Below are 16,065 nucleotides of genomic sequence, written 5' to 3'. Positions count from 1 at the left end.
GATGAACCCCTTCCAATGTTTCTGTGTGCTTTTAAAAAACTTGGTGGGTAGTTTTGGTTTGGCACACCTAGCCACGCTTATGCTCTTTGCTGGCGTTACAAGACTTTGTACACAGAGCTCAGCAAAGTGTAAGCGGTGCAGCCAGCCGTAACAGTACGCAACAAGGAATAACACGGAAGTCAAGCGTGAATAATCAACAAGCAGCCCTGAGAGAAAATAGTTGTGAGCGTCCTTATTTTCATTTTACTGCCTTAAAACCCTTCAATGCATATGAAATTAAAGGAAAGTATTTGTAAAAGATACATCTTTTAGTGACTTCATTTAGAAAAAATCGTTCGACGATTTTTTGAATGCCACTTTCATCGATATTTTCCATCGCTTTTGACAGCGAATGGGGCCATTTAGCTTCATATCAAAAAATCCATAACGTTAGAAAGAGAGTCACAATTTGATTCATACTCAATAAGGACAGTGTCTATATCCGTACCTATATTCTAGCTACTAAAAATATTGAATCCACTAAATGAAAGTCACGATTTTGAGGGTATAAAGTTGACACGTTGGAAATAATAGTAAAAATCCATGAAAATATTCCTCGCGTAATATTTGGAGAACGCTCTCATACATTTTTTTCATATTGCAAAATGTTGGGTGCCTTGATGAATGCTATCGACTGGTGCAAGTCGCTTTGAAATTTTAGGTGTAGTTTTCGAGAAGATAAGCGGTAAACGATTTCTATGATGTCATCATTACGTCATAACGAAAAGGCCGCTTTAAACTAATTTATCATTTTTGAAACCTTTAATCCTTTCCTGACATTGTGTGAAAAGCGCTTGCAGATCGAGCTATTCAAGACGAAGTTGTAGCCGTTTCAATGCGGCTAGGTGTGCCAGACCAAAACTACCCACAGCCTCCTTTTAATTGACCACTCATCTTGAGTACATTTTGAGTGAGCACCCCTTTTCTCTGCAAGTTATAGTCCCACTCATTTTTATCAGCCCTAGCTATTAACAGACTGCTGCATTATGGTGTTTTTAGATCCGACTCATCTGCTCATCGCCATGTGACTCATGCAGTATGAGTAATCCATGTCGCGCCACGTTTTAATTCAACGGTCACGTGTCTGTACTGGACTGCAAAATTTTTGTTTTTATATTAAATTGGTGATTCTTTTTAACTACTTATAAAGAACTGAATGAAAACATGTGTATCCAGTGTGTTACGAAATGTAGTTTTATTACGATCTCTCGAAACAGGTCGTAGAAAGTTTGTTTGCTCTCCAGTAAATTTCACCCATGGGAATCAAGATGTTCATTCATTTGCTCTCAGTAAATTAATAAGCACGTGATTACTGAGCTGCAAAGGGCCTATTATAATAACACTCTTGATCCGATTAAATGATTTCTCTTTCCTTAGTGATATCTCATTTGATGCCTTTGCTTTTTGAGTTCTTCTCTATCTATATATACTCAGTTTGCAAATGTTTGTTGGAAAATAAGATGAAAATAATCGCTTCAACATCATAAAAGAATTCTACTGAATTTTAAAATTTTTTGAATTTTAATTAAAACTGAGTTAAACTTTCAGCCAGCCAATTTAGCTTGTCTTCAGTTTCTTATTCTTGTCGTTCTATTTCCATAATCTTTGCCGAATTTAGAATTGCTAGTTCTAGAATCGTTGCATTGAACTGAGCTTAAAAGAGTCGTGAGTTTCAGTATATATCATCATTACTGCAGCTGTGTTGCTACTCAAATATCGAAAGGTATACACAACGACTATATGTTACCAGATTATAGTTAAACTGAGTTACACTTACCTTATCTAAATGAATTACAAGCGAACCAGAAGCTCGAAAATGATCTTAGGGCTTCAGGGATGCAAATATTAATTAATGTATTGATCTAAGACTGTTTTTGCTGGGGACTGAGTGTGTGGTCGAGTATAAATCGTTTATGTTATTATGCAAAGCCATACCACTTACATGAAGAGCTTGAATATATTTACATCGCAAATCCCAAGGGTGTGATGTCTTGCTTTATGGCGTTCTTTTATCGACACTTCTTTTCTTTTGCTAAACAAACACCTATGCCGCTTATTTGTTGAAATCAGATACCAGATGTCTTATTTAGCAGGGTTCAGCGTTTGACTACTCAGACTACTGCTTTGAATAAAACCGCCTACGGTGTGCACTTTTTACTCAGCGATTTCAAACAGGTTTTGTTGCATACTAAGCGCGAAATGCATTATTTGCGATGTGAATTTAATCAGGTCATATCAAAATAAAATATTTTCCAAAAGTGTTTGCTTGTTTTGGTCAGCATATTTTTCACCTTCTGTGTTTACATTATTTATACATGAATATAGCACATATGGTAAGCAACATGAAACAAAACCTTCACTAATCCCCCCCCTGTGCTCCCTTTTTTGAAATGAAATAACTACCCCCCCCCTCCCCATACATCGCCACCAACGCCTCTCGGCAACAGAACATAGAAAGAAAAGGGCATGTGATATATTTAGTTCCTTAGGAGGAAATCCTTCGGCAAAAGAATACAGCCCTGGCCGAGATATATGGCATCCGACATCTTGACAATATTGATGAGGACACTAGTAATATTTACATCTCAAACTGACAAATCCTGCCCCTAAGGGATCTTCTTTCTTTGAAATTTTTTGTTGGGGAAGCCAAGGAGCTTCTGTTTTTACCCTTAACATAGCACTAAATATCGTGAACATAAAGCTAGGAGAATTATTACAAAGCAAAACAAAAAAGACATGACATAGTCAGTTGTCTTATATACAGTCAAGTTGTCTCCGTGTTGACTTAATCAGTGGGTCATATACCCCCATCAGTCATACAGCTTCATTCTTTACTATAAACGGTTGTAACTTGTAGGGACAAACATAATAAATTGAATAATCTAAAATCTGTCTTCTTTTGTGTACTCAAATAATGATCTTTTCTAAAAAAGGCTTTTTATGCAATTTCAGAATATTTGCTTTATAGCATAGGCTTGAAATTTTAGACTTTTTAGTTGATGACCGCTCCGCCGTTCTGAAATAGCTCTGCTTTTGATTTTACAACCCACTGCAAGCCGTCAAAATATTCCCCACTATTTACTTCACGTACTACTTACTACCAATATAAAACTTACTTGCTGATTAGGTTCATTTTGTATCCATAACAACGTTCATACAAGCGAAACATGTATTAGTACGATACATTCAGAGGCTTCTTTTTCATCAAATATCTAATACCGGCCTGAAATTACAAAAATAAATAAATAAATAAATAAATAATGGTTGCTAATAACTGCATCGTATAATACGTATTTGGTAATCATGGCAACGATCGATCATATCTGATTACTTTGTCCAATCTGCAGCGATTCAGACTATCGAAACCAGTTCTCCTCAGCTATAAAGACAAACGCACGCGGTTTTTCCATTTTCGTACTTAGACCCTATTAATTATGAACGCGGAAACGGAAAGTGCATGCGGAAAGTGCGGAAACATATATTGAAACATCCGCGTCATTCGTATGGATGAAACTCCTGCTTTTGATAAGTTGACTTTGCATTGGACTACCTATAATAGATTGGTTAAGAACTGAAAGGGTCAAAAGGTCGCTAATGATACAGCAGAATGAAAAGCCGTTTTAATACTGATATGAAACTCACAACTAAGATCGCGAAGAAATTAGTATAAGGAAAAGAAAACTATCTTAAAGCACAGATTTATTGGTTCAAACTATCGGAGAAATACAATCATGTCTTGAAACGATAACAAGCTGGATAACTCTACATCTTTGGCAAAATTAAATTGTTTTAAAGCAAAAGTTAGTCATTTGAAGCCAATGGCATTGATGGTTTTGTAAGCACGTTTACGTTTTACATGCGATTACAAAGTTGATTATTGCGGGAAATCTGAAATTAGTGCTTTTCCGAACTTTCCGCACTTTACGTTTCCGCGTTTTACCGCGACCCCATCCCCATACGTACCACAACGTAGAGAGGCGAGCGATAAACCACTACCCCATCCATGCCACCCTGATTAGCCAAATCGTAGGTTTTTCATATTTTCACTATTTTTAGTGAAATGGGTAGGGTCTGGGCGAGAATGTGGTTTGTCGAACTGAAGCTAACAAGCACTGGGCCGGGAACGAGGATGAAGTAACCGTCCGGGTGAGTTGTGTACACTTGTTGTTAGTGACTGATGTTTCGACAACCTGGGCAGTATTCATCTTTAGAGCGACAGTGTATAGTATTTACATTTTATTTAGAGTTTTTCTGAATGCTATTCCTCGTCCATCCGGACGATGATACCATCCTGGCTCCAAATCCTTCGAATTCACTGTAAATCGATACTACGACTCCCAGTAGCTATAATGTCAGTTCTGGTATGTTCAACTACATTATGGGACCTCACCTTCATCTTGGGCGTAATGTTCTCCCATTACCGACCACTTGTCACCGTTCTAAAGTGTAAATTCTTTGTCTAACGGTTGCATATGAGGAGGCACATGAATATAGATACAACTTAAATAAACTCTTATACTCAAGAGAATGGCACTAGGTCTGATATGGGAAAACATTATATTCAAAGTGAAAAGCTCCATTGGAACGAGCTTAGTGTTGCTTAGTGGGGTATTTGAAAATGAAAGCCGTGCAACGGGAAACTGGAGAGTGCTTTCCATTTTTCAGGAAAAACCGGAAATTCCGGTTGGAAAACAAATGGTATACATCATTGCGATCGGAAAGTCAGTCTGGAAAACGCGGTCTTGCTCTTGAGGTAATCCGCTATTCATGTTCATTTGGTTTCTTTCGGTAGCCGCGTTTACCATTTTTCGAAGTGAGAGGTTACTCGGCCTCTAGAACTTAAATGATTAACCCCTTGCTATCATGACCAGCAAACTCAAAAATCTTGATGGTGACGCTAATGGCTTTAAACACATACTCACTCCTTTCCATGTGGGATGCTTTTAGAAAAACTAAACAGAACGTGTATCAGTAAATATGCCCTACTTCAAAGATTATCTGCTACGGAAACATTATTTCAGTATTTTTACTTTTTGACTCATTGAAAAAGTACCATACTTCCAGACATCGAGTGCTGAACCGTCGTATGGCAGTGCGAAGCATTTACGGCTACGCCGGAGATTTCGACCCCAACACCGCTATCCGGAGATTTACAGACTGATCAGGAAGCTCGGCCGAAGCCTAAGGGAGAGGTTAGTAGGCCCCTAGACCGTAGATGATTAACCCCTTGCTATGACCAGCAAACTCAAAAATCTTTATGGTGACGCTGATGGCTTTGAACGCATACTCATTCCTTTCCATGTAGGATGCGTTTAGTATGTAAAACTATTCAAAATGTGCATCATAGTAAATATGACCTTTTTCAAAGATTATCTGCTCTACTGTCTAGCGTAATATGTAAATGAAGAAGAGAGGAAAGAGTGGAACTAAATCTGCCATAGTTTAATGTAATCCCTACTAGTTTTCAAACCCTTAGATATGTTGGCACTCTCCCGGTTTTGATTAGACTACCTGTGTTTTTTGTACGTCAGCGTAGTGTGATCGCTCTTGAAAACTGAGCTCGGATCGATCTCGAATCTATCCAAACTAGATCGATCTAAAATGCACCTAGTGTGGACGAGCCCTAAAATACTGATAATGACTAATGGTTAATACTTGGGACTTCGTTGGTGTTGAATACAACAAGTGAGTAATGAGTGAGCATGGTTATAACACAAGAAATGGAAGTGAGTGTCGTTTGGCCAAGTGTTAAATTAAACAAATTGGGGGAAACAAAGGACATCTTATCCAGCCATGAAAGAGTGGAACAATCTAAGTAATGATATCAAACGATGCTCTAAGATTTCTCAATTTAAATCCAATTTCTTTGAAGCTTTCCAAAACATGTAATCTTATACGTTTATATCAATTTGTATTTGCGCATCATCTGAATTTTTTTCATAGCTCAATTTTTTACATGTTATTGGTTTAACAAGAACTTTTAGAAAAATCACTATAGTGAAGAAGCATCCTGTTTAAATATTATATAACATTATTGACACCGTTTCAGACGTTAGCCTTCGCCGGATTAAAAAGAAATAACGATAATCAGTGCAAGTGCAAGTGCAGGATTTTTTCTCACTTTGTTTTAGTGCGCATGTGTTGTTATTTTATTTTATGTTTGTTTTATGCTATTCCCTACTATTTTATTAACAGCTGTTTCGTTGGGAAAAAGAGAGAGTGGACGGATAACTGATAAAAAAGGACTGAATTTCGCATGACTAATAAAGGTGACTCAATTATGCTTTTTGCTATATCAATGATTATGAATCATTTGACTAAAATGACCATAACCCATTAACCCTGTAATTTTATGACCAGCTGTTTTTTTTCATTAAGGTATGCGCAAAAACCAGATAACTGCCGGATCAGTTGATCAGTTGCATGACCATTTGAATGAGCAACAAAGCCACAATAGACGGTACAATGGCAGATCCTGCCTGGGTGGTTGACGGGATGGTTGGCTGAATGACTTTGGCAGTGTACATGTTGTAGCCTTCATTAGTATGCCTCTCTTCCCCCTTGCTGTTTATTTAATTGCTGGTTGTAAGTATTGTCATCAGTAGCGTCTTCTCTGCCGATTGCCTAAGCCAGGAATATTGAGTTGTTCATCTATTGAATCATACAGGAAGCAGAAATCCATGGTTAAATCAAAGAAGTCAATCCGCAGGGGCAGATTCAGGGGTGGTAAAACATTTGTAATAGTCACCCCCCTTCCTGGATTCGCCCTTGCAATGGGGGCTCTAATTATCTATGGGCCCGCCATGATTGGCACGCGATGCTAACTTTAAAAAGTTATATAATACGAAGCTGTAACGTATTTTTGAGTCTATTAATAAAACAGAGATTAAGTGATCTTAACGTCCAATAGTCCTGCTCAGCTTTAAATTTGCAATCGATGGATATTACTGTTCGTGCTAAACCACAGACTCATTTGAATTGCTACAATATACAGGTATCAAGTTAAAAGTTAAAAGGAGACTCTGCTCGCAGGGTAGTATCAAGTAAGTCATTTACAGTGAAGACACTCGAACCATGAACACTTGACTTTATTCAGATTTATATTTTCTGAGCTTTTTACTGCTTCAAACCCTCTAAAAGAGTAGGATTGAACTCAAATATGCTATGTGATCCAAAGATAACTTATTTCTAAATGATTCACTCAAGGGATGCATGTTAAAAAAAGTAGTAAAAAAGCACAGTGTTAATGGTTAGAGTGTCCTCACTGCAAAATTACATTACGTCTTTTGACTTTTGCGGACCAGTCTCTCAGCGAGCTGGTCCTTCATAAATCGGAGTCTGCAGTTAACGACGACAGCGGTAATTATACGGAATGAGAAATAGAGCTATTAGGAAAGGAGAGTGCCCAACTTTGGGCAATAATCTTAACGCGTTTAGTCTCGTTTAGACATTAAAAAACACACAAACAACAACAATACTTTAAAAAGTTCTAGTCAGGTCCGCCATCTTGGAAAATCAAATATAAAATTTGAAAATACTGGGTTTAATTTGACTCATTTATTTCCTGTCTCTAGTGGAATATTCATCTGCTGAATCGCAGGATTTCAATAGATTTCTTTCTGGTTGACAGCACATTGTGGTCAGTATTTGACCTGATCCATTTGAAGCAGATATTGAAATTCAAAGACTTTTATCAGCGGACTGAAACCCAGCAATCTGATATTGTAATAAAAATCAGATATAGATCTTATTAGACATTTTAGGTGGGGGGGGGGGGGGGGGGGGGGGAGGGTGATGAAATGTTGCTAAAGCAAGAAACAACGAAACACTATGCTAATGGCAAGGCTCACGACGACCATGGACAGCCAAGGAACCATGAGCTTGTCAGTTGGTACTATCGTCGTGTACGGATTAACGAAGTACGTCATAGGTATCCGAACACACGAGTGTGACTTAGAAATTTTGTTTCTCCTCACTTAGAAAAATTGAAGACACCAAGAATCGAACTCGGTACCTTCGGCACCAAAGAACTACTACAATGCAAATGCCAACCCTAACCCTAACCCTAACCCTAACCCTAACCCTAACCCTAACCCTAACCCTAACCCTAACCCTAACCCTAACCCTAACCCTAACCCTAACCCTAACCCTAACCCTAACCCTAACCCTAACCCTAACCCTAACCCCTAGACCACGAAGTGAATTCGGTTGGGTGGTCTCATTTTTTAGTCATATTTAAACGATGTATCATCAGCGCGTGCACATAAATATTTATTATAGTTTAATTTATGCTATCGTAGGGTACGATTACTAGCCGATTACTTGAAATTTGAATTTGAATAGAATTCCCCTGACAATTCCCGTACACGACGATACAACCTGTCCAGTCAATAGAAATTATCTCTCTCTCTATATATATATACACTTATTTCAATGAAGTTAGTCACCAAAAACCTAGAAAGCTGAGATTACTGAGCATCATGGGAAACTTTTCATATCAAAAAACATATATATACAAAGCTTTTTAAATACAAACTGCAGCTCGATGATGCTCAGAAGAGGTGAGACTGTAATCGGTAAAAGATTCGCAAGTCCATGAACAGTTATCAAGCGGTTGAACGTTTGAAATGAATCTAACCATAATCCTTGTCGGCCTCAGCTTTATAGCTTTTTAGGTGACTAACTTTATTGAAATAAGTATATATATTCACCTGAAAAGCTATAAAGCTGAGGCCGACAAGGATTATGGTTAGATTCATTTCACACGTTCAACCGCTTGATAACTGTTCATGGACTTGCAAATCTTTTACCGATTACAGTCTCACCTCTTCTGAGCATCATCGAGCTGCAGTTTGTATTTAAAAAGCTTTGTATATATATGCTTTTTTGATATGAAAAGTTTCCCATGATGCTCAGCGATCCCAGCTTTCTAGGCTTTGGTGACTAACTTCATTGAAATAAGTGTATACATTTGATTGCAAAAAGGTTGTAGTATACATTTATATATATATCTAATGAGATGCAAGATATGATATCAAATGAGATGCGAAACTTAAAAAAGTAAATTATTTGGTCTTACTTATCTTCTATTGTATTAGAGACATAAGTATTGCACAAAGTCAAGTTAAAAAGTATTTTCCACAAAATGTCGTGGTTAAAGGGGCACTTGGATGAAAACGCCCCAATTTTTGAAAGTCCGAATAATTGAAGTATTTGTGGATAATATGACTCAATTATGATTAATGTAAACCAGATTAGTGAACATTTTAGCCTGGGAGCCACTTGCTATTGAGATATTTTGGTTTAAAAGCAAAAAGAACAATAGGGTTGGGTAAATGACGTCATTTACTCCAAATTTAGATGCTGCCAAAACTCATAATTTTTATCCGCTACATTTTCCTGTTAAGAAAGTATGTTGCTTGGCTACTATTGAGGCCATACAGATACGTATAACTAAGTTCAAAGTCATTTCCAATTTTTATCCATTTTCATCCAAGTGCCCCTTTAAGCAATCGTATTTAAGCATGTTTTACGTTTCGCATCTCATTTGATATCATATCTTGCATCTCATTAGATATATGCATAAATGTATACTACAACCTTTCTGCAAAGAATCGTTGTCAGGTTCAGAAACATAGAACATAGAAGCTGAGACCGAAATCTCACATGGGAAGTACGTTAATTAGATGCATGCCGTGACCGGTGACCCGTGGTTTCATCCACTGTTTTTAATACGCGTTTGGCTTTCTAAACCGACTGCATGGATGGCGCAAATGAATAAATTATAATATAATTATGTCATTTCCCATGTGCCATTTCGGGTTCAGCTGTTATGTTCTATGTTTCTGAACCCTACAACGATTCTTCAATAGCCCGCTTCCGAGATATGCTTTGCTTGTCACGCGCAAAGGTTTCAGTACGAGGCTACGTGCTAAATGCTCAGTCATTCATGACAAGCGGTAAGAATAAATTCAATTTAGCACATAGTCTCATACTGAAACCTTTGTGCGTGGCAAGCGAACCATATCTCGGAGGTGGGCTATTGAGTGTATATATATATAATGAAATAATATAATACAATGAAATAACTACTGATCATTGGACCGTCCAGCAATTCAATCACAGCACAATTCAAATCATGTGATGTTTACACTCCATGATTAATTGTTTCTTTATCTTTCTGAAATTCAGTTCATGGGAACATGAACTCGGTGTATTTTTAACGCAAGTAAATTAATTAATAAAAACCAGAGTTAAAAACGGATTGAGAGGTTTTTTGGAGTTCAAAATCTATTTATCTCTGCAAGCAGCACAAGTCGACAAATGTCATATTCACCTGTAGGTGAATACAACTTAGCATAAGACGCGACGTACATTTTGAAAAATATGAAAGAATTATATCCAACCTTCAAGGGTGTGTCTGCCGCATCCCCAGTGTCTGCTTTGCGGTTAAACTCGATTGTAGTTTTCCCATTAGATTCCATAGCACTGGTGAGCATCAGGTCTTGGGAGCTGTCTAATATTGGCTTTACTTCTGAAGTAGACCAGTAGTCCTGCAAATCATAAGAAAAAATAATTTTAACTGCATGACTCAAAAATTATCGTCTATTCAGTCCTAAGAGCAAAAACCAACCCAGACTTTTTGTGCTATTTGACTAGTATTTTTTATCTCACGGGTACGTCAAATGCCTTCACTCATTGCTGCTGCAAACCGCTGTTGTTTGTTAAACTTCAGTGAAATGCAGACGGCGAATATGAATATGCATTGGACTCGCAATGTCTAACAAATCAATGCGAAAGTAAACACATTAAAAATACTAACATAACCAGAAAAAATTGATCTGAGGCACAATTTATCACGAGATATTTATTTTTATTTAATTAGATGTTTATTTATTTATTAACTATAGAAATAATAATTTGAAGCGAAGGCAAGTTTCAAACGTAGTCGCATACCTTCAAATACGTTTCGTTCTCCTTCCTCACGCCTCCCAAAGCAATGTCGTAGTCTTTCATATCCTCTCCACCTTCATAGGTTGTGAACGCCAAACCTACCCAACCAGTGGTGTTGGCGACAACTTTGAAATAAAATCTATCTTCAGTTGTGTTGACATACCAGTGCACATCAAAAACGTTTTCTTTTAGGGTCAAGTGATTTGGATATGTGGTGCTTTCTGCACAAAAATATAAGGCTGCTATGAACACTAAGGTGACAAGAAACTTCATGGTAATGTGCGTTGAAAACTGCTTCAAATTTTGTTATTGGGTCTCAGTAGACTCAAGGCAGTTATCAGTTCGCACCAAAATCAATCTAGCTGAAGAGCAGAGTTTTGTCTTTAAAGCTTGTAAGCTCAGTGACGCAGTGATGGGGCGTATAAAATGCAAAGAACGTGCGTGATACGGGAAAAGACCATGACCGTATCTGAGCACAGCTCATGTGCTCGCGATCTGGTACGAGGGGTTTAGAGGGAGTTTGAGAATTTCTTTGCAGTATACAATGATAAACAAATTATCAGTAGGCCAAGCATCTGATACGGCTATGCATTTTTACTCGATTATCATTTGTATTTTGGCTCGTATGAAGGTTTGCCAAAATATTCCGTGACTCGTGAAAATACACAGCCGTATCATCAGATAACCTCTATTGATTCCAAGCGTAACGATGACCGTTCTCAAAGCAACATGGGTATAAATAGCAATCGTGTTTTTGGCATAAGCTATGGCATTTACACGATGAAGATTAGTATTCTTTATTTCTTGCTTGTGGCGAGAACCCATGATAGCAGCTGTTTTGATCTTGGTATCGCGGTTTTCGATACTCTGCGACTCTCAGATATTTTACAGTGCGAATCGAAAAACCATGGGCACCTAGAAATACTTCAAGAATGTTTAATAGCCAATCATAAGCGTTATTGTTATCTTTACGCTATCTTGTGGTTAGAAAGTTAATCAGTCTAAAAGAAGAATAGAACATTTCTAGGTGACAACGGTATTTCGATTCGCACTGTAACGTACGGAGCCCATTTTAGGGAGCGGTCATTAATTATTGGGGGGGAGGACCGGTAAATTATTTGAAACTAGGGATCAAAAATTTTGGCTCCACATAGAATTTGAGCCTAAAAATTTTGGCCCCCTCTGACAAGACAGCCCAAAAAATTACAGCCCTCCCCCTCCTATAAATAGCTTTAATTTTTGTATATAAATCTGGAACGTTGCAAACTATAAGCATACATAGCAGTTAGATTGATATGTGGTGTTGCTTGCGAGGCACTTATTCTTTATAAAATACATCGGTTTGAAAATGTTATGATGGAAAAGTGCAAACTCTTCCTGATCTTGTGGTGTTCAACAGACTAGCAATTTGTTCTTCTTCTTGATGCAATTCATCTTCAGTGTCTGAAGAGGATAATGATGAAAGATCATCATCATCGCTTCCAATCTCTTCAACCACTATATCATCATCCTCATCTTGGTCATCATCATCACTGTCGTCAGTCTCGTAAACACTATTGTTAGTAGGCTGTTGAGTTGGCAAAAGTGACCAAGCAATATCCATTGTCACAGCATCCACTTTTCCGGGGGTTTTTTTTTTTGCTCCCCTGGAGATTTTAATCGCTTGTTTTCTATATACACGTCGAGTACTGACACCTTTAATTTTTTCAGACCTCCATCCCTGTATAAACCCTCCCAATTAAAGTCGTTGAAACATTTCTTCTTTTCTTCCTTCCTTGTAAGTTCTCTGGTCTCTGCCCTCTTTTTTTTCCTTTGCTCCAGATGATGAAGATGTTCTAAGTATTGTGCTACTAGCCGTTTTTCAACCACGTACTTCTCAAACCACATGACTCACACTCTATCAAACAGAACTTAGAACATATAAAAAGTATCAAAGAATCACTAACTACTCTTAAGAACGTCCTCAAAGAACATTTACGAAGTACCATTCACTCGTCGGGTAGAATTCTGACAGGACAAAAAACTGCACACGGCTTCGATGAACGGATCATTACACCCTCAAAAACTTTGCAAGAAGAAATGAGGTTGTTACAAAACCGACTTATCAAGCTTTTGGATGATTGCACATCGGCATTTCGTTTCAACTTCTCCGCAATGAAGAGAAAATCGCGAGCACAAAAACAGAACAATCGAAAAAAAAAAAAAAAAGGAACACAGCTAGAAACAATCTAGAACTGTGCAAATACTTAAGAAAATAGCCCCATCAGTTCAAGGAGACGATGTTTGTACTCATCAAGATTTGCAGGATCCAATTATCATGAAACTTGGTAAAAGAGAGAGAAAATGGGCAGTAGCCCTTATATCTAAATCATCACCTCACCTGGATGAAAGAGCAAAACAACATTTACGCATGCTGTTGAATCAAGATATAAATGTTAACAAGTTTTGACACGGGAAAACGTGTCAAATGTGCTGGGCACATTGGATACTTTGAATAGAGTAGAAGACTATTTGGGATTTAGTCATTGTAAGACAGAAGAAAGTCCGTGGATTCGGTTTGAATATTTTTTACGGTCAAATTGAACCAGCATAAACGAGTCTTGTTCGCAAACCCCAAAGCAAGCCTCCCGTCTCTCTGAGAACCAGTGTTATGGTGGCTCCATCGGCTCAAAAACACCACACAAACCATTATTGAACAGAAGATTCTCCATCTACAGAAAAAGTTTGGTCTCGAAAATTTACCTCAGAATACCCTGCGAGCAGAGTCTCCTTCTCCTGAAAGGAACTATAAATAAACTTATAGTACACTCAACAAAATTACTCGACTCTGATTGGTCGAGAGGAGTACAATTATAGCGTTAATTGTACTCCGTAGGAGTACCGAATTAAGTCGCTATGGCAACACGGCCAAAACAATGTCAAAACAATTATTTTCTATCATTTTGTACTTAAAAAACATAAATAAAATTTTAAAGCCGTAAGAACTAATCTTTTTTATGCATTTCAGTTGCGCGATGGACTTAAAATCAAATAGACAAAGATGAACGGCGTCGCTTCGCATTTCTTACTGAAATTTTGTTGAGTGAACTATAAACAAAAAATCGCACGATCTTCTCGTACAATTTGGAATTAATAGACACTCGTAATGTTTTGAAAGTTCTTTAATTGTACTCGCCTAAAGGCTCGTGCAATTACAAGAACTTTCAAAACATTACTCGTGTCTATTAATTTCCAAATTGTACTCGAGATCGTGCGATTTCCTATACTAATATAAAACTCGTGTGAGTACTCTTTTATGTAAATTATGACGCAGTAAATTCCTCGTCCGCCCACTCGTTGAAGGTTTCGGCATGAAAATCCCTTTTTCATAAAAATATTTGACTAGAAATAGATATGTTTAGCTAACCAAAACAAAAATCATTACTTTAGTTAATACAATAACATATAATTCGTGCGGGTACTGTTACTAAAACAAGGAACGACCTGAAACCACATGAAACCACCTAAAACGACCTGAAACGATCTTGAAACGATCTTGAAACCACCTGGAACCAGCCAAAACATTGAATCTCCATCGAGTTTGTCGCCCAGTTTGTGTATTTTATTGACTTTTATCGATCGATCAAGTGTTTGTTTTCCTTGGAAGGGATGTACTTCATGGTAGAATGTCATATAGTCGCTCATACGTATAGTCTTCCATAGAAGTATTCCACACTTCTACCTCACCTCTCCCTTGCTATGATTACCTGTTCCTAGCTATGATCAACCGTCCCTACCTATGATCAACTGTTCCTAGCTATGATCAACTGTCACTAGCTATGATCAACTATCCCTAGCTATTTTCACCATTCTCTACTAATGGTTTCCTGTACCTATATATAGATTAACTTCCCCTTCTATAGTTTAATGAACTTAAAAACGTGCAGGCAGCATAGCTGAATAACGTTAAGCAGGGGCTTATCCAGGATTTGTCATGAGGGGGGGGGGGGGTGGGGGGGGGGCAGGGGCGTGGGGGTAACAACATACCAAATTGTCACTATGACATCATATCACATACTGCATCAACGGTCAGATAATTTGTCTTTGCCTTTGAAAATGGGGTCACCCACAGGCACTCCTGAGTCCCCTAGAAAAATGTTCAAATTGTAATCATAGCTAGGGACAGTTGATGACAGCTACTGGGATAGTTGAAAATAGCTAGGGACAGTTGATGACAGCTATGGCAGTTGAAATTAGCAAGAGATAGTTGAAAATAGCTAGGGATAGTTGATCATAGCTAAGGGATAGTTGATCATAGCTAGTGACAGTTGATCATAGCTAGGAACAGTTGATCATAGGTAGGGACGGTTGATCATAGCTAGGAACAGGTAATCATAGCAAGGGAGAGGTGAGGTAGAAGTGTGGAATACTTCTATGGAAGACTATACGTATGAGCGACTATATGACATTCTACCATGAAGTACATCCCTTCCAAGGAAAACAAACACTCGATCGATCGATAAAAGTCAATAAAATACACAAACTGGACGACAAACTCGATAGAAATTCAATGTTTTGGCTGGTTTCAGGTGGTTTCAAGATGGTTTCAGGTCGTTTTAGGTGGATTCAGGTGGTTTCAGGTGGTTTTAGGTCGTTCCTTGTTTTAGTAAATACCAATAGTACTATTTTATATCAATGACGCAGTAGAAATTCCTGGCCCGCCCCCATTCAAGCTTACGGCATGAAATACGTTTTTGTCATAAAAATATTCGACTAGAAATAAATATGTTTTGCTATTCAAACCAAATATCATTTTTCTTGCTAATAAAATAATATAAAACTCGTGCGAGTACTATTTTACATCAATGACGCAGTTGAAATTTCTGACCTGTCCATTTACAATCTATTGTTTACGTAACTAATTCGAGTTGCATCAAAAAAACAAAAGTCGCACTTAAAGTTTCTAATTTAGCTCCAGTTTCTAATTATCTGGTTAGAATACTACCAAATTAAGTTTAAAGTAAGTTGGATTAAGGCACTCTTACCACGAAAACCACATATGTTCAACCTCTTTCACCTCCTCCGTCTCCCGAT

General features: G+C 37.7%; 1 protein-coding gene across 2 annotated transcripts; it reads right to left on the bottom strand.

The window, feature by feature from the left end:
• Positions 1–5,269: 5,269 nt before the first annotated feature.
• Positions 5,270–16,065, bottom strand: LOC116290454 (DBH-like monooxygenase protein 2 homolog). 2 transcript variants are annotated; one of them, XM_089024141.1, is made up of 4 exons: positions 16,017–16,065; positions 10,996–11,117; positions 10,446–10,592; positions 5,270–6,690 (listed from the first exon to the last, which is right to left on the bottom strand). In XM_089024141.1, exons 2-4 carry the CDS (start codon positions 11,053–11,055, stop codon positions 6,664–6,666), a joined length of 234 nt encoding a protein of 77 aa, XP_088880267.1. In that variant the 5' UTR covers positions 11,056–11,117; positions 16,017–16,065; the 3' UTR covers positions 5,270–6,663. The 2 variants fall into 2 exon arrangements, with proteins under 2 accessions (XP_088880267.1, XP_031553342.2); XM_031697482.2 differs by lacking the exon at positions 16,017–16,065 and having other exon boundaries at positions 10,996–11,386.

The sequence above is a fragment of the Actinia tenebrosa genome, unplaced genomic scaffold (genome assembly GCF_029948245.1).
Source record: "Actinia tenebrosa isolate PJP-AT-01 unplaced genomic scaffold, QUT_ActTen_1.0 PGA_scaffold8__29_contigs__length_14323225, whole genome shotgun sequence".
Lineage (NCBI taxonomy): Eukaryota > Metazoa > Cnidaria > Anthozoa > Actiniaria > Actiniidae > Actinia > Actinia tenebrosa.
Note: the sequence above shows the minus strand (reverse complement) of the source record. Positions and strands in the feature narration are given on the sequence as shown.

Coding starts and splice junctions, on each gene's coding strand:
- LOC116290454 (XM_031697482.2), bottom strand. CDS start 11,265: ATGAAGTTTCTTGTCACCTTAGTGTTCATAGCAGCCTTATATTTTTGT. Junction 10,593..10,995: donor AGAACGAAACGTATTTGAAG/GTATGCGACTAC, acceptor TATGATTTGCAG/GACTACTGGTCTACTTCAGA. Junction 6,691..10,445: donor CGGCAGACACACCCTTGAAG/GTTGGATATAAT, acceptor ATGATTCAATAG/ATGAACAACTCAATATTCCT.